The following is a 23,181-nucleotide window of genomic DNA, read 5'->3' on the forward strand; positions in this document are numbered from 1 at the left end:
ATTCTCTTGTTAAGGTAATTAGTGACCTTTATATTGCAAAGTCCAAAGGTCACTTTTTGATTCAAACTTTCAACAACAGTGCACACTGTTGACCATTCTCTTTTTCTCTCAACTACCACACCACTACTCTCCTGGTTTTTTTTGTACCTCACAAGAGGTTACTTTTCAGACTCTTTCTAGGATCTTCTTCTGCTCAAGGTTCAAATGACAGTGTTCTCTTCGTTTGGTCCTGGGACTCCTTTGCCACATCAAATCCTCTCCCTATGCATTGTATCACTTCCTGTGGCATTAAATACTTTCTTCATTTTGATAACATAATTACCAAGTTTACCTTAGCTTTGAAATTCAGACTTGTATATCCAAGTGTCTATTTGACCTGTTTACCTGGATGCGTAATGGTCACCTCAAACATAGCATGTTGAGAACAAAATTCTCTATTACCTTTATTCCAATCCTGCTCAGTTCTACTCCAAGCTGCCACTGTTCTGCCTCCTCTTGTTCCAATTTTCCCCTAATTTACATTGCTTCAATTATACTGGCCTGTTTTCTTCTCCCAACCCTGGAATTTTGTTTTATTCACTGCCGTATCTCCAGAACGGTGCCTGGCAGGTGCTGTTAGGTACTGGTAGGTGCTCGATGTATAAAGGTATTGGTTGAATTGGTGAATGACTGTTCCTCAAAACACAGAGCTAGGGCTTTTGCATTTACTGTTCCCCAGGCCATGAAGGCTCTTATGGCTGGTTCTTTCTCATTATTCAGGTCTCACGCTTCAAAATCACTTTCTCAGCAAAGCCCTGCCTGAAGTTGCCTCTCGGTCTCTATTGTATAACCCTGTTTTATTTTAATCAATGCCTTTATCGCTGCCTATTATCTTTGTTTATTACTTTATTATTTAATGTGGTTTATCCTATCCTGCTTCAGTGTAAGCTCCATGAGCACAGGGACCTTGTCTGTATCCTCCGTGCCTGAAACAGTGCCTGGCACACATTAGGCATTCAACCTCTATTTGTTGAATGAATGAATGAATGAGAGAAACTCACGCCTGTCAGACCTCAAGGATAATGCCTGTGCACTCTTAGAACTGTTTTCTCTGACCTGGTTCTTTAGGTAGTAGTTTCTCCTGATATTTTGTAAAGTCTTACTGCCTCCACTTACAAGGAAATACAGTATGTATGTAAAGGTTCTGAGCTCCTGAAATCTGACAATATATTTCCATGCTATTTTTCGCCCAAACCTCTGCATTTAGCAAACGGTAATAGAACACGAATCACGTGCCAGGCGCTATGCTAGGTGCTGAAGACATGAAGTTGAATAAGGCACAGTAACTTCCCGCGGGAAGGTTACTGAGGTTTTGGAAACACATAAGTTGACTACACTTAAATTTCGCGTTGCGACCGATGGTGTCAATTTCTCCGAGGGCTGCAGGTCTGAGACCACACACCGCAAACCAACACCCTGCCCTCGGCCCCGCCCACAGCCTCTGCGTCCGGCCCTTGGCCCCGCCTTCAACGGCGGCGCCCCGCCTCAGGCCCCGCCCACTGTCGCGGTGAGCCCCAGGGGCGGGGCCCGCAGCGTCCACTCCCGCGCCGCCAAGCGCCGCAGCGGCGGTGACGTGACACTGGCGCACGGAGCTTCGCTGCGGTTGCGGCTCCGTAGCTGACGGCGCCTGTTCCCTGCTGCGCTGCCGTGGCCCTCGCCGTCGCTGCGCGGTGGCGCGCCGACTTCCGCAGCTCGGGTCCTGGCCCCGCGCGCCGTCCACACCGAGCGCCATGGCCGCGGCCGGCGGGCCGGAAGCAGCCGGGCCCTGCCCTCGCCTCAGCCTCCTTTTGCTTCTGCTGATCGCAGGCCCTGCCCTGGGCTGGAGCGACCCTGGTGAGTGGTGTCCTCACTCGCCCCTTCCTGCTGCCTTCAGCCGGCGCTGAGAGGCCCCGCGGGCGACCCGTTCCGTTCGCCGCCCCTTGAGCCCTTCTACCGGAATTCCTTATTTCCATCTTCTCCCTTCATCTGCGCGCTGCCTGGCCCCTTTGCTCTCCCAGACGTCCCCCGGACGAGGGGAACTGTTGGGGAGTGGGCGGGGCTGGACGACTCCGTATTCGTAACATCCCCTTTCTCCCTTCTCTGGACTCCCAGAAGTTGTCCACTTTCTCCTTTCTTGGGCTACAGCCTTCATCCCTGAGTTTCACTGGAAAGCTCGACACTCACCTGCGCGTCTTGCTTTGTTGTTATGACTGTGTGATGTCATCGTCGCGGACTGTTGTCATGGCTGCCTGTTGGTGTGGCTGGCAGTGGCCGTGGCTCCGGCAGGCTCTGAGTCACACTCAGTGGACAGGGCTGCAAACCTTGTAGGTAGGTTAGCAGAATCACAGACTGTGCTATTTATGTGAGCAGAACTCATGCTTCTTATTCTGACCATTACGGTGAAGTACATTGCAGTACGCCGGCTTTCCCATTGTTTATTCACCGTACGCTAGAATTTAGAACATATTTGCATCTTATTTTTTGTGTGTGTGATGGTACATGATAAGTGACTTCTAGGAAAAAGTTTCTTTTATATCACTGTGTTACTGGAATTGTCGAAGGAACTTTTATAGAATCGGTAATATTTCTGTGTAACTAATATATATGTGTATATGTATATACACACACACACCTACAAACAGATTTCTTTTTAGTAAACGATGGCATGCTGTTAAATTGGAATTATGTAAAAAGTGACTGAAACAAAACATTTTTGGTTGGGGAGTAAAGATGTTAAGATGTGGAAAGTGTACCAATATTGCATTGTGATTTGGTGATAGGAAATGCCCATGTTTTTGAACCTAAGCAACAGGTTTATTTCTATAATTTTCTGTTTTATTCCTAAGTACTGAAATGAGAGAGAAGATGCTGTTTGCTGGTACTTGACTTTGAGTAACTCATTTGATGTGGATGTTTTATTACTAATAAATAAAAAGCCATGTTGGATTTAAATGTACATTTTCCTTATGTATTCCTAGAAAGTTGTATGTAAATAGGAGACTTTGGTCAGAATTATAATTTAAAAACTGGAATGAAACATTAATTAATTGAACTCTCACAAGTCTTAAATAAAAAAGGAAGTTTACAGAGTCAGGGGAATTAAAAAAAAAAAAGAGGAACCAAATTTAAATAAATAGTGAACTGCTTCTTGGTAGCTCTTAGTCTGCCTACTATAAGACTGTTGTTCTGGAACAGAAAGCACCAAAATATTTTGCAGAATGACCACAATCAATTTTCATAAATTATACTTTAAGTTTACCTAGAGGAACTGTTTTATAAAGGTATTTTATTGGGTTAACTTTTAGCAAGTCCTTTGGTAAAGTAATAGTCACTCCCTAATTTGTCTTTTGTTTTGACTTTGGATGCACTTTGTCTTTAGCTAACATAGGAGCAATAGTTTGTTTGGAAAAAAATAGTACCGGTTCTAAAGAGATTACCTAAGAATTTTCAGAATTTATTGAGTTAGTCTTATATTTAAGTGACTCTTCTGGGTATTGGGTGTATAGCAAGTGTCTGCCTCCAAGGAGTTTACATCTATTTAGGAGAAATAGACAGTAAACAAATAAACATGTAGATAGCATTTCATATTGTGAAGAGTGGTATGGACGATGATAAAACAGGGTGAGCAGGACAGAGTGTGCAGGCAGAACTAGGGCCTTTCAAAACATTGGTTAGGAAAGAACTTGCTGTTAAGGTGACATTTGCTCAGAAACCTGAAGCAGGAGGAGGAGTAAATGACCTGCTATGACTTGTATTTTGAGACTGTAGGAGGTAGTGGGGAAGCTGGGAGGCCACTGCCTGTACACTGGGTTCCAAGAGTGGTGCTGGTTTGGGACAGAGGAGAAGCAGTGGAGTTGGTGAGAGTGGTTGGATTCTCTTCTCACCTATTTTGATGGAACTCACGGGATATTCTGGTGGATTAGATGTAGGGATGAGAGAAGGAGAGAAGTCCAAGATGACTCCAAGGTTTTTGACCTGAGTGATGAGAAGGGTAGAGTCACTGTTTCCTGAGACGTGAAAGATTTGGGGAGAATCAGGTTTGGGGAGTTTGATTTTGTTCATCTTAAGTTTGAGACCTGCAAGTGGATTTCGATTTGTGAGTCTCGACTCCAGGGAACTCTGTGTGTCCCTTGATTGATGTAACTAGTGGGTGTGAGCATTTTGTTCTTAGACCTTGATTTAGTTCAGGCTGCTGTAACAAAACACCATAGACTAGCTAGCTTAAACAAGCATTTATTTCTCACATTCTGGAAGCTGGGAAGTCCAAGATCAAGCTGCCAGCATATTCGGTGTCTGTTGAGGCCCCTCCTTCTGGTTTGCAGATGGCTGTCTTCTCATTATGTCTTCAGTGGCAGAGAGAGAGGCTTCTGGTCTCTTCCTCTTCTTTCAAGACCACTAATTCCATCATGGGGCCTCCATCCTCACCACCTTGTCTAAAAGTAATCACCTCTCAAAGGCCTTGCCTCTGAACACCATCATATTGGGGATTAGGGCTTCAACGTATGAATTTTGAGGGACACAAAACACAGCAACCTTTAGGACTGCTAGGGAGGAAAGATGCTGTAGGGTTATGGTAAAAATACCCCATGTGTATATAGCACTGTAAACATTCTCAGTAATGTTTATCGTGCTTGATCTCTTATTGTGTGTCAAGTACTCTGCTAGATAATTTTAGTAAATCATGTCTAAACTTCACAACCAGTTTTAAGGTTGATATTATTGGCATAATTTTATAGGTGAAGAAACTTCTACACAGATAAGTTAAGTGACTTGGCCAAAGTCATGTAGCAAGTTGGTGACAGGAATTTATTTCACTGTTCTTTGCGCTATCTCAACCCTGCCACAATACATCCAAGTTATTGTGATTCCTGTTATTTAGTCTGATTTTGTAAACAATTGAACATTTTCATTGTTCATAGTTTTTTATGTATGAGGAGGTAGTTTGGGTTTAATATAGCATATTTTATTTTAATATAATTCTTTGAAATTTTAGGTCGTCAGCCCATGTGGAATTAAGTTTTTGTATAGCTTTTGGTGGATTTCTTCCAGCAGTATAGTCAGTGATGCCAGGGTCATTTATTAAAGAAGCTATCCTTTTTACACTAAGTCAAAAAGCCCACTTTATCTTATATTGAATTCCCACATATATCAGGATTTATTTCTAGACTCTCTTTTGTTTCACATTTCTCTTGTCTCTTTCTGTTCCAATTCCAAACATTTTGATTACAGTAATTTTATAGTAAGCTTTATTATCTGGTAAAGCAATGCATTCTTTTTAAAAAAGTTTTTGGCTATTTCTAGACATTAATTTTTTCATAGGACCTTTAACATAATTTCTTTCCAGTTCCAAAAAAAAAAAACCCCATTGAGTTCCTGGTTGGAAGTACATTAAATTTATTTAGGTCTTATTATATTTATATATAATATATATATTTATATAATTATATATATTTTACGTATATCATATATTGATCTTAAGTTTATTTCTAGATATTTTATGTATGTAGTCACTAATTTGATATAGGCTTTCTATTTTCATTTCTAATTGGATGTTATAGGTATAGAAAAAGCTGTTGACTTTTGGAAATTGATAAAATATCAAGCTATTTTATCAAATTCTAACAGTGTTGTCTTTTGAGAAATTCTCTTGAATTTCGTAGGTCCAGAGACTCTCAAGACAATGTTATTGCTTCTACTCTTTGCACTAAGAGAGACAGACACTATTGGATGATTACTCAGAAGCCATTCTCTACCTTCTTGGTTTCCATGTAAATACTGGAAAAGCCAAATACTCCTTTTGTTACTGGACCAAATGCAGGCCTCTTCTTGGTGAGTTAAATCAAACTGCACCAGAAGTAGTTGTCTCACAGAGCAGAATTTTTATTTGTGGCATGTGGCAAAGAAAATGGAGATGATAGAGAACAGTTTCACAAATCTGTGGCTCTCTGAGCTTGGGGATGTAGGGACCTTTATTTGGGGTAGGAAATGAATATTCAAAGGGGAAGTTTCATCATCACATGTAGAGGTGGGCATAAGCTTGCACATGTGTGGTTTGAAATCATGCTTTTACATACATTGTATGATCTAAAAATGGCTGCTTCACCCCTCCCAGAGGAGGATAGTTTAGGACCTTAATGAGGGCAGGTTACTTTAGTACAACTCTCTGCCTGTCTGCACAGGTGTCATTCTTGTGGTTGCCGTCTGGACTGGTCTGGCCTGGTTCAGAGTGGATGGGTCTAGAGCGGTTGTCGCTTAGAGCTTCTTCCTGGAACATAGTTGAAATCACTTAAGCTTAAAACCCCAAAGAAAGGAACATTTGCACCTTTTAACAAGACAAGAGAATTAGGTCAAACACATGAAAAAGGTTAGAGTTTAGGCAATACAAGAGAAGTGAGTTAGGGTCCATGGCTAGTGACAATTTTACTGGAACCCCTTGATGCTAAGTCATTCTAGTCAGACTACTGGAGGAATTCTGGGAGAGATATTTTAAATTTTGATGAAAATTATCAATCTTTTGATATTCTTTGTTTTCTTTCAACACTTAAAAAAGTTGAAACATTTTAATGTAAATTTTGGGCATCATGACAGGCCACTGCTAAATCCTTCAATAGTCACCTTTATTTTTTAAAAAAGGAAGTTTTCCCCACATGGTAGAAATAACATTACACCTAACAAAATTAATTCTAATTTCATAATATCAACTAATTACCCATTCCATATTCGGATATCACAGTTGTCCCTAATGTGTCTAAGCTAGTTTGTTGAAACCAGGACCCAATCCTGGACCATGCATCACATCTGATTGTGTTATCTTGTAAGTCTTTTTAAATGTAGAACAATCCCTTTTTTTCATGCTGCTGCTTTGCTGAAGGGATTGGGCCAGCTGTCTTTTAACATCCTACCTTCTGGATATTCTGTTTTCTCGTGGTGTCTAGCTTGTTTTTTTCTTCCCTGTATTTCTAGTAAACTGGATGTTAGATCTGATTGATTAGATTCATATTAAATACTTTTGGGGACTACATCACAGGAGATCCTATAATATCAACTTGTTCTACCATTAGCCATGCCAAGATTGGCTGGTGGATTAAAATGGTCTTCTCTCTCCCTTGTGAAGTTTCATTTTTCTGGTTTGTGACTAGAAAGCAATCTGTGTAATGTTACTTGGCAGCACACCAATATTTGTTCACTTAATGAATTTAAAACTAATTAATCCTTGTCTGAATCAGTTTCTTTAGGGGCTATAAAATTAAAACGATCATTTTTCTAATTGTCATTTATTCTAAATTTATTAGCTGGCATTCTTTAGTAAAGTTGAAATTTCCCTTATCAACTGAGGCTATTTCAGATTGTAGCTCCTGCTGGAAAGTCAGGATAAATATTTAATTTTTAATCCTTAATTATCAATTTTCAAAGTAAGGAGGTAATTGGGTAGCCACTTTAAGTAGCGACAAATGAGGTTTTGGTGTTCGCTGAGTGTTATTATGGATTCTTGGATTTTCATAGATTGAGCATGATTTGATCAACCACGGTCATTATCTTACTGGTCAGTCTTTGCTTTTCAGACCTTCCCCATCCGAGGCTCATAACGTATTCTGTTGTGCTTTATTCCAGTATTTTTAATTTGTTGTATGTTTTTAACCATCAGGGATTAATTTTTGTACATGGTATAAGATAGAGATCTAACTACCCCTGCCTGCCCATGGATAGTCTCTTGTCCCAGTATTACTTTTTGACTGATTGGTTCTTCTTTCTCTATATTGAAATGCCACTTTAGTCATATACTAAATTTTCATATACCCATGAGTCTCTGTTTCTGGGTACTTGTTTCATTGATCAATTTTTCTAATCCTGTGCCAATACTATACTGTTTATGTTACTATAGATTTCATGATCTGTTTTGATATCTATAGCCCAAATTTTCTTTCTTTGTTGGTTTCTTCAAATAGTCTCAGCAGTTTTTCTACATTTTCACACTTAAGTTTTGGACTCAATTTTCAGGATTCAAAGAAGTATTCTGTTGGTATTTTGATCAGGATTTCATTGACTTTATAGATTAATTTGGAGAGAATTGGCAATTTACTATGTGGTATTCCCATCTATGTATATCATGCAAGTTTCCATTTATGATTTTCACCTTTTATGTATTGAAGTAAAGTTTGTAGTTTTCTACAGAGCAGTTTTAGGTACTGCTTTTCTATTTTACAAAGAACCATCTTTTTTTTTTAGTTTTTTCACTTTTTTAAATTCTAAGATTTTTATCTTTAGTTATCCCCTCTTATTTTATTTTGATTTATTTTTTTCTGATTTCTTAGCATGAAAACCTAGTTCATTTATGTCCAACTTAAAAACAATAAAAACGTCTAGTCTGTAAATATTCCTCTATCGCCTATAGATTTTGGTTTTTTAAAAAAACTTATATCAGAGCCTGAAGTTTACAGAAATGTTTTCATTGGACCGAATCACTTTGCAATTTTAAAACCTGAATGGCTTTAGTTGGCATTTGAATTCTCCATTTAGCACAAGCCCTACCACTTCCTGCACTTAGCCACCTTCATCCAGTGACTGTACATATATTTTAGATATCTGAGTGGCACTTGAAGGCATTTGAGTTTGCAAGCCCAATTCTAAATTTTTTTTTTCCCCTATGATTGGCACCTGAGCTAACAACTGTTGCCAATATTCTTTTTTTTTTTTCCCTGCTTTTTCTCCCCAAGTCCCCCCAGTACATAGTTGTATATCTTAGTTGTGGGTCCTTCTAGTTGTGGCATGTGGGATGCCACCTCAGCATGGCCTGACGAGTGGTGCCATGTTTGCACCCAGGATCTGAACCAGTGAAACCCTGGACTGCTGAAGCGGAGCCTGCGAACTTAATCGCTCAGCCAAGGGGCAGCCCGTAAATTTGTTTTGATATTCTTTTGCTGCAAACGTTATGTTTCTTATTTTCCAATTAAGTTATTTTCAGTCACCTTTTTATTATTTTATATTTTGTTACATTATTTTATGTAATTATGTTTCTTATTTTATTGCATTTTGATGAGACAATGTGGCTGGTACTCTCAGCCTAGTCAAATTTATTAAGTTCTTTTTTGGTAAATAAGTATAAATAGGATCTGTATCTACTGATATGAAGGAATGTCCATGATATATGGTTAAGTGAAAAAGCCATATGAAGAGTAATGTGCACTGTATGATTCAATTTTTACAAAAATAAACTAATAAAAATCAACCCTGTATATATCTCTGTTAGAGTGAGCAAGAAATAGGTACTTACCAGGCTGTTAATTTTTATCACAGAAGGGTGAAATTGGAGGAAGAGTAGGGTTTGCTTTTCAAGAGGAAAAGGTATTACTTTTAGATTTAAAAAAATCATGAAACATATCATATATAAAGTATAAGCATAAGTAAAACATATATGTATAGTTTAAAGAAGAATAATGACGTGAACACCAGTGTACTCCCACCCAGTTAAGAGAAAGAATTCTCTATGTTCCTTTCTAAGCACATTCCTTTTCCCAGAGGTGATCCCTTTCCTTACTTCTGAATGAATAATTTTCTTACTTTAGTTTTTCTACCCATGTGTGTGGTAACACTCTAAAAGTTTTTGAGAAACTCACTAGCTGTTTTTCTAGCAGTATAAAGAGAGTCTCTTGCTTCCTAAGATTTTAAGAGCCTATCTGAGGAAGTTGCTGGGGAAAGTCATGGGAAACAGGGGCTCACCATAATTAGGGCATCTGTTGAGGGCTCTTGTGGTCCAGGTGCTGAACATCTAGCAGAAGTATGGTCAGAGGTAGTGGGTTGCTCTGTGTCTTTTGCTTCTGTGCTTACCATGGTCTATCTGAGCACTCAGGAATAGCTTAAAGCTAGAATGCTTCTGTGGGGTGACATGAGTGTCCCCAGCTGACCCAAGGGAGCAGGACGTGAAGTTAAAAAGAGGAACTTTCTCAGCTAAAGGTGAAAACAAACCAAATACAGATAAAAACCAAAGCTAGGGTCACCTGGGCACTCTGTCCTCAGGTGTAAAAGAGATGGTACAGTAGCAGTGGGGATCTTTTGCTGGCAGCCCTCATGTCTTTGGAGCAGTATGTACTCATCCCGTGTGGACTTGTTGCCCTGACTGGTCCACGGCTGTCATCCTGGTACCTTCGTTCGTCATTCTCCTTGGGATTCCCTTTGTCCCTCTGTATACCATTATTTTTTCTTTGCTTCTCTGATTTTCATGTCTTTCTCTTTGTTTATTTGTTTTTTCTCTTAGTGGTGAAAAGCTTCTAGTATCTTAGTGAGAATGGATACCTGGGAGATAAATCTTTTGAAACGTTTAGATACCTGAAAATTCTATCCTCCTGCTTGAGTGACAATCTGGGATTCTATACCCAGCCAAAGTTTTTCCGTTAGAGTTTTTGAAGACATTTCTCCATTTTCTTCTTCTATCCTGTTGAGAGAGCAGAAGCTTTTCTGATTCTTAATCTTTTGTATGTGACCTGTTTTTCCCCTTTTCCTCTGGCAGTTTTTGTCTACAGTGTTCTAAGATTTTATGATATGCCTTTCTGTGGGTCTCTTTTGAGGCCTGGGTCTTTATTGAGTCTTTCGATATGACAACTCATGTCCTTCAGTTGTGGGAACTTTTGAATTGTATCAATGAGTTATCTTATCTGATTTCTCTGCTCTTTCTTTCTGGAACCCCTGTTGGATTTTTGGACTTCCTGAACTGGTCCTGCAATTTTCTGTTTTTTCCACTCCTACTTTCCATCTTTTTGCTCTACTTGCTAGATTTTCTTACCTTTAACTTTGAAACTTTCTACTGAGTTTTTCATCTCAGCTGCCCTGTTTTTAATTTCCAAGAGCTCTTATTTTGTTCTCTGAGTGTTCCTTTAAAAAAAATGATTGTTTCGTGAATATAATGTTTTCCTTTATCTCTCTGAGAATATCATAACTTTAACTTTTTTTTTTTAAAGTTTTCTTCTCCCTGTACAATCTCTCTTTCCTCCAAATTGTTTTGTTTTGTCCTGGTTGCTGTATTCTGTGTTGGGGGCTTTCCTCGTATTTTTAGTAATCCTTGCCTGTCTGCTCATGATTAAGGGTGTGAACCAAAAAGCCAATTGGAAGCCATCAGTATGTGTGGTTGGTGCTTTTGGATTTTGAGCTTTACTGTGGGGTGACCTTGTGCCTGTAGGGTTACTTGGCTGGTCCTTTTTTGGAGGGAAGTCTTGATGTCAGTGTATTTTTCTTATTGGTTAGATTATAAAGGGAATAGACTTCCAGTCTCTCATTCAGAGGGCAAAGGAGTGGTTGCTGGCATTTTGTGAGCCATGCCGGGAAAGAGGTCTGTGCTTTCAGCATTTCAGCGTTCAGACACTTTTGAAAGTATTTCCTATGCCAGGAGTTTTATTAGGATGAATCTTTCTGTGTTTGACAATGTATTTACTATCTGTTCCTTTATGTTCTTTCTGTTTCAGACAGAATATTGTTACGGGATATAAAAGCTCTTACCCTCCACTATGACCGCTATACCACCTCCCGTAGACTGGATCCGATCCCACAGTTGAGATGTGTTGGAGGCACAGCTGGATGTGATTCTTACACCCCAAAAGTCATACAGTGTCAGAACAAAGGCTGGGATGGTTATGATGTACAGGTAAAATTCATTATGTTGATGGTATTTTAAATGGAATTTTTATTCAATAAAGTGTTTATTGGCACATTAATCAGTATTTTTGAGAAGCACATGTATCTTAGGTTAACCTAAGATATGTCGGTATAAATTCTCTGGAAGAACATCCTCCAAAAGAAATGAACTGATTTAAAAGCCTAGAAAGAGTCTTTTTTTTTTTTCTTTTTTTTAAAGATTTTATTTTTCCTTTTTCTCCCCAAAGCCCCCCAGTACATAGTTGTATATTCTTCGTTGTGGGTCCTAGTTGTGGCATGTGGGACGCTGCCTCAGCGTGGTTTGATGAGCAGTGCCATGTCCGCACCCAGGATTCGAACCAACGAAACACTGGGCCGCCTGCAGCGGAGCACGCGAACTTAACCACTCGGCCACGGGGCCAGCCCGTAGAAAGAGTCTTTTTAATTTTTGTACCATGAATTTCTTCTAAGACATTAGTAAATTTCCAAAATTTTTTATGTACTTGGGGGTGGGGGTAAAGGATCTCTTCTGGTTGTCGTTTTCCTGTCATTCCCCAAAGAATACCAGCCTACCCTTAAGAAATAAAGTTAAGATGATCAGGAATGAGAGATTGTAAGTAGTGTGAGTACACGTATCCGTACTGTGTTTCAAACACTTGATTTTGAAATTGTTCTAGAACTGAGGGTGGTTACTTCTGAGTGAAAGCATTTCAGTGGGCTTTATTTATTGTCTTTGAGACCCTGGCATTTTATACTTAGGGCAGAACATTTCCTTGAAATTTAATATGCTCTAGAAATGGAATAGAGTTTATTCAATAAATTCAGTTTAAATCACTACTAATATGTTTCTCCTTTATATTCTGCCTGCTTTCAAAAAGGATTTGAGATGGCTGGTTATTAGGCAAGAATGTTGTGTTGACTATTTCCCCTTCCATCAGAATGATCTTCTTGTTTGATAGAACCTTTATGCATGGGCTGTGCAATTCAGGGAGTTCATATTTACTGGATGGTACTTATTTCACAATATTTTTTCCCAGTATTGCTCATTGAATCGTAGACTCATCTGGTTAAAGCAAGAGTCCCACTCTCATTTTACTTTTAAGTTACTTTTACAGTCTTGATGGAAAAGACACTAATGGTGAAGTCATTCGTTCATATTAAATTTGTAGTATACAAAAAGAAGATGGAGTCCCAACCCTCAGACTCTCTTCCTAGTTGGAGAGAGAAGACAAGCACTCGGGTTAAATGTAGACGCCAGCAAAGTGTTGTAAAGTCATGTGCAGTTGGAGAGATTGGGGGAGGCTTAAAGGAGAAGGTATGTGCTGTGTTAGGAAGGACGGATAAGAGTTTTAGAGCTGAGGAGATAGCGAAGAGAACAGCGTGAGCAAAGAAGTATAGAGGATGTCAACACTGACTTATGTTCAGTACCAGGAGAGAGCCTCTTCCAATTTCCAGAGTTTAAATATAATAATTGGAAGCCACTTTTAGTATACACTATTAAGGAAATGACAATTAACTTGAACTACCAGTAGAGATTTAGCTTGTTTTATTTACCTAAATCAGCAAGCTTATCAACCTTCCTTCAAATAAAATTATTTAAAAATAAAATAGAGTAGCAACAACAACAAAATAAAAAAATTGTATATTATCCGAATGAAAAATTTTGGAGCTTCAAAGGACGCCATCAAGAAAGTGAAATGACAGCCCATGCAATGAAAAAAAAGTTTAGCAAATCATATATCTGATAGGGGACTTGTTCAAATCTAGAATATATAAAGAACTGTTACAACTTAGTAAGAGGTCAAATAACCAAATTTAAAAATGGGCAAAACATCTGTCTAGACGTTCCTCCAAAGAACATATGCAAATGGCCTATAAACACTTGAAAAAATGTTCAGCATCATTAGCCATCAGGGAAATACAAGTCAAACCACAATAAGATTATCAATTCACACCCAATAGGATGGCTATACTCAAAAAGACAAGAGAATAACAAATGTTGGTGAGGTTGTGGAGAAACTCATGCCCTTCTGTTAGGTGTGTAAAATGGTGCAGCTGCTTTGGAAAACTGTCTGGAAGTTCCTCAGAGGGTTAAACACAGAGTTGCCATATGCCCCAGTCATTCCACTCCTGGGTGTATACCCAAGAGAAATGAAAACATATGTCCACACAAAAAGCATAAACGTTTGTAGCAGCGTTATTCATAACAGCCAAAAAGTAGAAACAATCCAAATGTGCATTATTGATGAATGAATAAGCAAAATGTGGTATATCCATAAAATGGAATATTATTCAGCCATAAAAAGGAATGAAGTACTAATACATGCTGCAACGTGTGTGAACCTTGAAAACATTGTGCTAAATGAAAGAAGCCAGTCACATAGGACCACAGATTGTATGATTCCAATTTATAGGACGTGTCCAGAATAGGGAAATCCATAGAGACTGATGGCAGATTTAGGGGGAAATAGAGAATGAATGCTCATGATATGAGATTTCTTTTTGGGGTGATGAAAATATCCTAAAATTGTGATGATGGCTGCACAACTCTGTGAATATACTGAAAACCATTGAAGTGGGTGAATGTGGTATGTGAATTATATCTCAATAAAGCTGTTATAAAAAAATAGTGTATCTGGAGTTTGAGAGAGGAGGATAATTTGTCCAAAAACTTACAGAAAGGCAGTAGAACCAATCAAATCTATTTTAGCTTGAGTCTCTTTAAATGTTGTTAAAGAAGCATATTACCATTCAGCTCAAAATATGATTATAGAATTTAAACTAAATTTGGGGGTTTTTTAAGGTAAAAATTTTTGAAGCTAGTACAGATTGTTTTTGCATTTTTCTAGTGGTTAAGATTTGTCACTCTAACCCCTGAGGCCTGGGTTCGTTTCCCGGTCAGGGAACCACACCACCCATCTGTCACTTGTCATACTGTGGTGGCTGTGTGTTGCTGTGATGTTGAAAGCTGTGCCACCATTATTTCACATACCAGCAGGGTCACCCATGGTGGACAGATTTTAGTGGAGCTTCCAGACTAAGACAAGAAGAAGGAGCTGGCCAGTTAGGACCTTGGAAAGTTAGGCCATGGTTTTATAAAATTTGTGTAGAAAGTTTTTATCAGAATGTTGTATACTATCTCTGATACTGTATGAAGATAACAGATCTTCATATGTGATGCTGATTTTTGAGCCTTAACATTAAAAAAAACCCTCTATTTTTAAAGAAAGCATCTTGAGCAGTGGCAAAAGGTGACATTTAAAAAATTTGCTTAAAATTTAGAAATTATGAAATACTTAATATGTACAAAAGAATTCCTTACATGTATAAATGAGGAATAAGGAACAGTAATAAAATAAACAGTCGTGTACCCATCACCCAGCTTAAGAAGTAGGACAGTAGCATCACCAGTGTCTTTGAAGCTTCTAATTTGCCCTCCCCTCAACACAGAATTACTCATTGTCCTGAATTTTATCATTCCTTTACTTCATTTTACACTTTTATGACCGCTGTATAGCTCAAATAATATATATTAACTGAAAAAAATCTTTTTGGTTCTAATAACCTATTTGTACTTTTCTTCGCAGTGGGAATGTAAGACCGATTTAGACATTGCATACAAATTTGGAAAAACCGTGGTGAGCTGTGAAGGCTATGAATCCTCTGAAGACCAGTATGTACTGAGAGGTTCCTGTGGCTTGGAGTATAACTTAGATTACACGGAACTTGGCCTGAAGAAACTGAGAGAGTCTGGAAAAAACCATGGCTTTAACTCTTTCTCTAATTATTATAATAAGCTGTACTCCCCAGATTCCTCTGGCATGAGTGGATTGATTACCATCGTGGTGCTCCTTGCTATTGCCTTTGGAGTTTATAAGTTGTTCCTTAGTGATGGTCAAGATTCTCCTCCACCGTATTCTGAGTATCCGCCGTATTCCCATCCTTATCAGAGATTCACTAGCTCATCAGGACCCCCTCCCGCGGGCTTTAAGTCTGAGTTCACAGGTACGTTTCCCCAGGCAATGGCAGTAAGCAGGGTAGACGTGAGGTAGGGAATCCTCTGCTGGTTTCTGAAATAGAAAATGGTTACGTTGGGAAACGAAAGCAAATTTGTCTTCTGATTTTTTTTGTTTACTTTCAACTTCTTTTACCTCTTCTGTTCTGTTTCTCTATAAGGATAATTGTGATTACTGTTTTAAGGATGCATCATTCAATTGTAAGTCATCTTAATCAGAAAAACTTGATCAGATTTGGTAATAAGTATTTACCTTGAACTCTATCTCACACCATAAACAAAAATGTATTAATTAAGTATTAAAGATCTTAACATAAAAGGTAAAACAATTAAGCTTCCAGAAGGAAACATAGGAAAATATTTGTTATGATCATGAGATAGGCAAAAATTTCTTAGAACACAAAAAGTACCAGCCATAAAAGAAAAGATAGATAAATTAGACTTTATTACATTAAGAATGTCTAGTCATCAAAAGAAAACTTTAAGAGAGTGAAAACGCAAACCAGAAACTGGGAGAAGATATTTGTAAAGCATATTTCCAACAAGGGACATGTATCTAGAATATATAAAGAACTCCCACAAATCTGAGAAAAGACAGACAACCCAATTTTAAAAATGGGTGGAGGCCTTGAACAGGTATTTTATAATACAAGAAGATATCCAGGTATCCAATAAAAATATGAAAAGGTGCTCAGCATCATTAGTCTTCAGGAAAAGGCATATTAAAACCACACTGAGTTCATTATTAACCACCGTATAACCACCATAATGGCTAACATTAAAAAGACAGGGTAGGAGCTGGCCCCGTGGCTGAGTGGTTAAGTTCGTGTGCTCTGCTTTGGCGCCCCAGAGTTGTGCCAGTTTGGATCCTGGGCACGGACATGGCACTGCTCATCAAGCCAGCTGGGGCAGCGTCCCACATAGCAGAGCCAGAAGGACCTACAATTAGATTATACAACTATGTGCTGGGGGGCTTTGGGGAGAAGAAGAACAACAACAACAAAAAAATGGAGTACCAAGTGATGGCAAGGATGTGGTCACCTGGGACTTGCTGGTAGAAGTCAAAATGGTAAAATACTTTGGAAGACTGTCGGTATCTACTAAAACTAGACATCCACCTAGCCCATGACCCAGCAATTCCATTCCTAAATACGTACCTCAGAGAAATGCATGCATGTATGCACAAAAAGACAGGCACAAGAATGTTCATAGCAGTTTTATTTACAACGGCCAAAAACTGGAAATAGAATGTCCATAAACGTTAGACTGAGACAAATTGTGATTGTTTTCACACAATGGAATACTGTACATCAGTCTAAAAAAAGCAAAAGCTGATATGTGCAGTAGTGGGAGTTGGCTCTCACAGACATAATGGTAAACCAGACATAAAAGAGTACCTACTATATGATTCTATTTATAGCAAGTTCAGGAATGGGTAAAACTATAGTATGGGGAGAGAATTCAGAGTAACGCTTATCTCTGATGTGGGTGAGTGAGTGTCTATTGGGAATTGTCATGAGGTAGCCTTCTGGGGTGCTAGAAACGTCTTAATGATGCGGGTAGTGGTTACATGCACGCATACGTATGTACAAATTTGTTATGCTGTACACGTAAGGTTAGCATGCTTTCTGTTATGTATATTATATATTTAAGAAAAACTGCCTCTGAGCAGAAGATAGTTTTTGGTCCCTTTAAAACCTGACTTCTCAGCTGATACAAACACCTGGCTGCCTCCACTTGGATTCCTCCATTAGACACTCAAGGACAGCTATCAGCTAGAGCTTTTAGAGATGTTCACAAGGCAGAAAGGAAGTAACTCTGACAAGTGGGGTCATCTTCTAGTAGCTGATCTTGAGCAGGGCAAATGTGTCCTTATAGGAAGCAACCCCTGGCCTCTGTCCTGCAATATATCCCTCCCTTTCCATGGCTGTGGAAAAGGTGGTCCTTAGCTATAAACCAATATTTCATGAATACAGTTTTTGAATACAACTTGTTTATAAGTTGAGGCGTGAGTATTATTAATAAATAGTACAGATGAAATACCTGAAATGTCATGTTATCTTTGGTTTTGTAGACTATGTTTTGTTTGAGTGAGGATGCATAATAAATCATTTTTATTTCTAGGACCGCATGGTGCAGCTTCGGGTTTTGGCAGTGCTTTCACGGGACAACAAGGATATGCCAATTCAGGGCCAGGGTTCTGGACTGGCTTGGGAACTGGAGGAATATTAGGATATTTGTTTGGCAGCAACAGGTAGGTTTTGCATTTATCTCACTTGCTGTTCACTTCAGCTTTTCATTCCAGGCTTCTTTGTTTTGCTCACAGTTTGACTGGATTTGGCTTTGTTAAGGAAAGTAAATTATGATGACATTACCGTATTAAACTAGGTTCTCTGGGGATGGGCAAGGTACACGATATGTGCTTTGATCAGTATTATATGTGTTATTTTCTTTCATATGTCATCCTTATAGATATGGGATTGGGAACATACTGTTGACATCAAAGTCAAAGGCAAGAAGGCAGGAAAGAACACGACATTTGGGGAACAGTTAGCAGTCTGGTTTGGTAGGAGAATGATAGAAGCAAGAGTGGAAAGAGCTTGGGACCAGATTTTCTATTGTCTTCAGTGTCAATGGTAGTTTAATAAACTTAAAATCTAAATGATTTTTATTTGTGTGTGAATTCAGAAAGAAAGAGCCTTTATTCCCTCATTTTCTTCCCTCATAGTGGTGCCATTAACAATGACAGAAACGTGAAACAGTATTTCATGTTAATTCTAATCTACCAGCACACTGAGGAAAACACACTTGACAAAAGATTTTTTTTCTGATGGTTTAAAAATAGGAAGGTATTTAAAAATCATAGTGATGAGAAGATGCCTGACACACTGTTATGTCTCGATAGAGCAGCAACCCCCTTTTCAGACTCCTGGTATCACCCATCCTGTCCTTCCTCGTCCTCCAGCATGTGGAACAGCCGGGCTTACTCACCACTTCGCAGAGGCCCAGGTAGTTATTCAGCAAGTTCAAACTCAGAGACAAGAACCAGGACAGCATCAGGTAAGAGCAAAAATGTTGACGTTCATGGGGCCTCCCTGTGGCCGAGTGGTTAAATTTGCGCCCTCCACTTTGGCGGCCCTGGGCTTTCCTGGTTTGGATCTTGGGTGGGGACATGGCACTGCTCATCAGGCCATGCTGAGGTGGCGTCCCACATAGCACAGCCAGAAGGACCTACAACTAGAATACACAACTATGGAGTGGGGAGCTTTGGGGAGAAGAAAAAGAAAGGGGGAAAAACAAAAGAAGAAGATTGACAACAGATGTTAGCTCAGGTGCCAATCTTTAAAGAAAAAAAAATATGGATGTTCCTGTTACAGAGCAATAAAAAGTACAGAAATGGTTTGGGAACTTAAGATGACTAACTATATATTTAACCATCACAGTTTTACTTGGTATACCCACCAGGAATGTTAATTGCACAAGTAACTGAGATTAAAATGTAATTCAGATTTATTCTTTCCTCTCACTTCTGTTCTTTAAAAATCAAACAGGGATTTGTTTTAGACTCACTTCTACCACTAACTGAGGTTTTAACTTAAGCTTTCCTGGACATGTTTCCACATGTGTTTAATTCTGTGATATCTAGGGATCCTATAAGCTCTAAAACGGAATTTTCTAGGTAGAAGTTTGAACTTTTTAAATTCAGTAAAACTCAAAGAATGTATTGAGCTATACTTTAAATACTTTTCAAAAATTTGACTGTAATGTTTATTGCTGTTACAAGAAAATTTTGTGAAAAGTAAAGCTATAAAAAACAAGTAACTATTTGGAGTTAAACCTTGAGCTTATTAGCAGGGACTGGGATGTAGTGGGTAGTGAGCAGCACTGGATTGCTGTGGATTGCATTTGTCTTCTTCAGTAGCGGGAAGTTATAGAATAATGATTAATTCTTGAAATTGATAAAAAAATTATTTAAATATGCTTTGAAATGTGAGAGTGGAATTCTCATAGTGCTGGTGTGAGTATAAATGGATACAATCACTTTGAAAAACTGTTTGGCATTACCTACTAAAATTGAACATAAGCACACTCCAGACCCAGCAGTTTCACTCTCAGGTATATAGCACCAGAAATGCATACAAGTGCACCCTGAAAGATAAGTACAAGAGTGCTGATAGCATCCTTATTCATAGTAGCCTGCACCTGTAGAAACCCACATGTCTGTCAGCAGTAAAATGGATGAGTACTTTGAGTGATAGTCACAAAGTGGAATACTGTGCAACAGTGAGAATGAACCAACAGTTGTATGCTGTAATGTGGACAGATCTACCAAATATAAAGAAAGAAGCCAGACACACAAGAATATATACCACATGATTGCAACATTCATATTTTATAAATATACATGTTTAAAAACAAGCAAAACTAACCTTAGCCTCCATTGGTCTCTGCAGTTTTGGCTGGGACTTTGAGTATTGCCTGTACCACATTGTCCTCACCATAGAAACCATTAGTTTGGTGCTGGCGCCGTGGCCGAGCGGTTAAGTTCGCGCGCTCCGCTGCAGGCGGCCCAGTGTTTCGTTGGTTCGAATCCTGGGCGCAGACATGGCACTGCTCATCAAACCACGCTGAGGCAGCATCCCACATGCCACAACGAGAAGGACCCACGACGAAGAGTTTACAACTATGTACCCGGGGGCTTTGGGGAGAAAAAGGAAAAAATAAAATCTTTAAAAAAAAAAAAAAGAAAGAAACCATTGGTTTCCTGAGCAAAGGTTATTTACAGCAAGCATGTGTGCGTGTGGTGGACTTGATGATGATTAGGTGATTGGGAGGGCTGTGGTGGGCAGAGGATGCGCTGTGTCCTGCATAGCCCTGGTCCACCCGGCGGCTCACTTTCTCCTTTCCTCCTATCTCTCTTACTCATTTGCTCATAATAAACATGTATTACTGTTGTAATTTTATAAGCAATTCTAACGCATTTAAAAAAACTAATAGAAGTTTAACTTTTCTCATTCTAGGATATGGTGGTACTAGAAGACGATAAGAAAGTGAAAAGTTCAAGTCCAACGCTGGATGCAAAATTTCTGATTTTTCATCACTTTCTCTTAAAAAAAAGTGCTACCTACTAACAACTGGGGAAAGGGCATATTCAAAAGTCCTGTGGTGTTTTGTCTTGTATAGCTTTTTGTATTCTGTTATTTGAGGCTAGAATTGGTACATGAGAAGTATGTGAGTGTAACATGCAGAGGTGAATTACAGTTTTTGGAAGTGAGGATTCCTGTGGAATGCTGAAAGTGTATTGTTTAATGTCTAAAACCTGTGATGCTGTAAGAAGCATTAAGAATGAAGGCTTTATACCAATAGGTTCTCAGTACAAAAAGTTTCAATCTTAGATGGTTTTAGTTGGTGAGTCATTACTTCGTAGAAACAATAATAATCTATTTGGTCTTTATTACTTGGTGTTTGCTGTTCTTCAAACATTTAAACCAAGCTTTAAACTACTGATTATACTAATGTGTGGGTTTTGATCACTTTAGAGCTCAGGAGCTTTGAGTCCTTCAGTGGGTGGTGGGGTTCTGGTAAGTGAGAATTACCTTTTTTAGGAAAAGGTAGAAAGTCAGTATCTGGAAGATTGTTGGGAATGATTTTGTGCTGACAAAAATGCTTGAAACCTCCCTATTCATTTCTTAAGAAAGAGGTGAAGTTCAGATGCTTTGACAAAGGTCTTTTAATAGCAAAAGCATGTACTTCTCTGTGGAATCTCAAGTATCGTTGTAGCAATCTGTTTCAATCTTACATTAAAATGACAGAAAACATAAAAAAAAAACAAGTGGTTTTATTCTCATTCTTTCTAACAGCCTTGACACTAATTGGTGTTACTTTTTTACCCTTTTTCCCAGTGGAAAAGGGGTTCATGCAGAAGTTCTGTCTCCCTGAACAATAATTTCCCATGGTAGTTTTGCCTTAACTACCAGTCACTTGGTAAATATTTTCAAAAAAGTAATTTAAAGTGGTGTAGAAGGAAGCCTCTGCTAAAAAAGTTGCTTTAAAAAAAAAATAAATCTCTAGCCCTCAAAGATTGCACAGTCTGTATGAGTTAAACTCTGTGACCCGAGAGTCTCATTTTTACCTTTTGGGAACCATTTAAAAACAAACAGACCCTTGTTTAGACTTTAAAATGTGATTTAGGGAGTAGTTGAAAGGGTATTGTGAATAGAACTATTCTTTCTCCATCGGTAAAACTTGGTAGAAGTTTTAATTTATGTTACGGAGGAGACACCATTTTCTTCAGGAATGTTGCAGTAGATCCTTACCCATTTTCCTGAGTAGAAGGAGATGGAATAAGAGAGAATCCAGTTTATTGCCTTTTTCCCCATTTGCTTATTGTTTAGGGTTTTGATTTGTTTATTTTTGCTACAAGAGTTGATAATCTTGTATTGAGTATGTTTTACTTGGAGAGCAAAGTAAAAAAATTTGTTAATTAAAAACTGCCATAGATTGGGCCAGTGATAGTGATCTGCATATTTAATTTGCTGTTCTAAAACACTGTGTTCAGATTTCTACTTGAACACGTTATTGCAGGTCACTGGGATTATAAGATAATGAGTGAACCTAGTGTTGGTGGCTCTCAGATTACTAATCCCAGGAGCCCGAGGGCTGTTGTTGGATGCCTCTCAGAGGCTACCTGGAGGGAAGGAAGCTGAGCGTGTGGAGCTCAAGGTCCTCCCCCCACCCCCACTGGACTGTTCCTCTTTTATCTGTTGTATGTTTATACTTCCTTGTTATTTATGGGAAAGATTATGGGCTGTCACTTCCAAAATCTAAGACTCAGAGAATGAAAGACAGTACAACTGGGTCCCATTAGGCAGTTGATGGCCCGTGATAGGAATTGCTGCCCAGGGAAGGTGGGGTACTTCAGCTGGGAGCTTGGTGTGCCTGGTTGAGAAGGCTTAAAAAGGAGAAAGAAGAGAGATGAAAGGGAGCTGAAGACAAGCTCTTCAGTTTTACTCACATGAGCGTTCAGCAGAACTTTTTGGATCTTAGGATGGGATTGCTGGTATTTTAACCAGTTAGGCATGTTTCTGTAATTTCATGGATGCTTCTCTCCAAAGCTCCTTGATCTCTTCCATTCTGACCCCTGTTCTCCCAGAATGACTTAAGTTTATCTATTGTTCTTCCCTAACGCATTGTACACACTTTTACTGTTGTACACGGTACATTGCATTGTAATTATCTTTCAAACGTAGGTATTTCTTTCTACTCTGAGCTCCTTAAGGAAAACAGTCAAATATTACTTCTTCCTGCCCTTTGCAGCTAGGGCATGGTCACGTGTCTAAATTCTGTCAATCAAATGCTTCCTCCAGGTCTTCGGAGAGAGTGGCACAGTTAAGAGGTTATTCCCAGCAGTGACAGAGTAGGGAAAGATTTAGCAGAGGTATTGGCCAGGGTCTGGTGGTAGTTTCTAGGGCAACATTTCAGTTGTACAGTTGCTGTGACATGTCTTGGCTAGGGTGTGTGCTGCC

At 38.9% G+C, this 23,181-nt stretch overlaps 1 protein-coding gene across 3 annotated transcripts; it reads left to right on the plus strand.

Moving 5' to 3' along the window:
• Window positions 1-1,521: 1,521 nt before the first annotated feature.
• On the plus strand, window positions 1,522-23,076 carry SARAF (store-operated calcium entry associated regulatory factor). Of its 3 annotated transcripts, none has more exons than XM_044760446.2 (6): window positions 1,522-1,872; window positions 11,472-11,650; window positions 15,228-15,645; window positions 17,780-17,909; window positions 18,561-18,715; window positions 20,677-23,076. In XM_044760446.2, exons 1-6 carry the CDS (start codon window positions 1,770-1,772, stop codon window positions 20,700-20,702), a joined length of 1,011 nt encoding a protein of 336 aa, XP_044616381.2. In that variant the 5' UTR covers window positions 1,522-1,769; the 3' UTR covers window positions 20,703-23,076. The 3 variants fall into 3 exon arrangements, with proteins under 3 accessions (XP_044616381.2, XP_070356033.1, XP_070356034.1); XM_070499932.1 differs by having other exon boundaries at window positions 1,534-1,872; window positions 18,621-18,715; XM_070499933.1 differs by having other exon boundaries at window positions 1,541-1,872; window positions 18,566-18,715.
• The last annotated feature ends 105 nt before the right edge of the window (window positions 23,077-23,181 follow it).

Source organism: Equus asinus, chromosome 27 (assembly GCF_041296235.1).
Source record: "Equus asinus isolate D_3611 breed Donkey chromosome 27, EquAss-T2T_v2, whole genome shotgun sequence".
Lineage (NCBI taxonomy): Eukaryota > Metazoa > Chordata > Mammalia > Perissodactyla > Equidae > Equus > Equus asinus.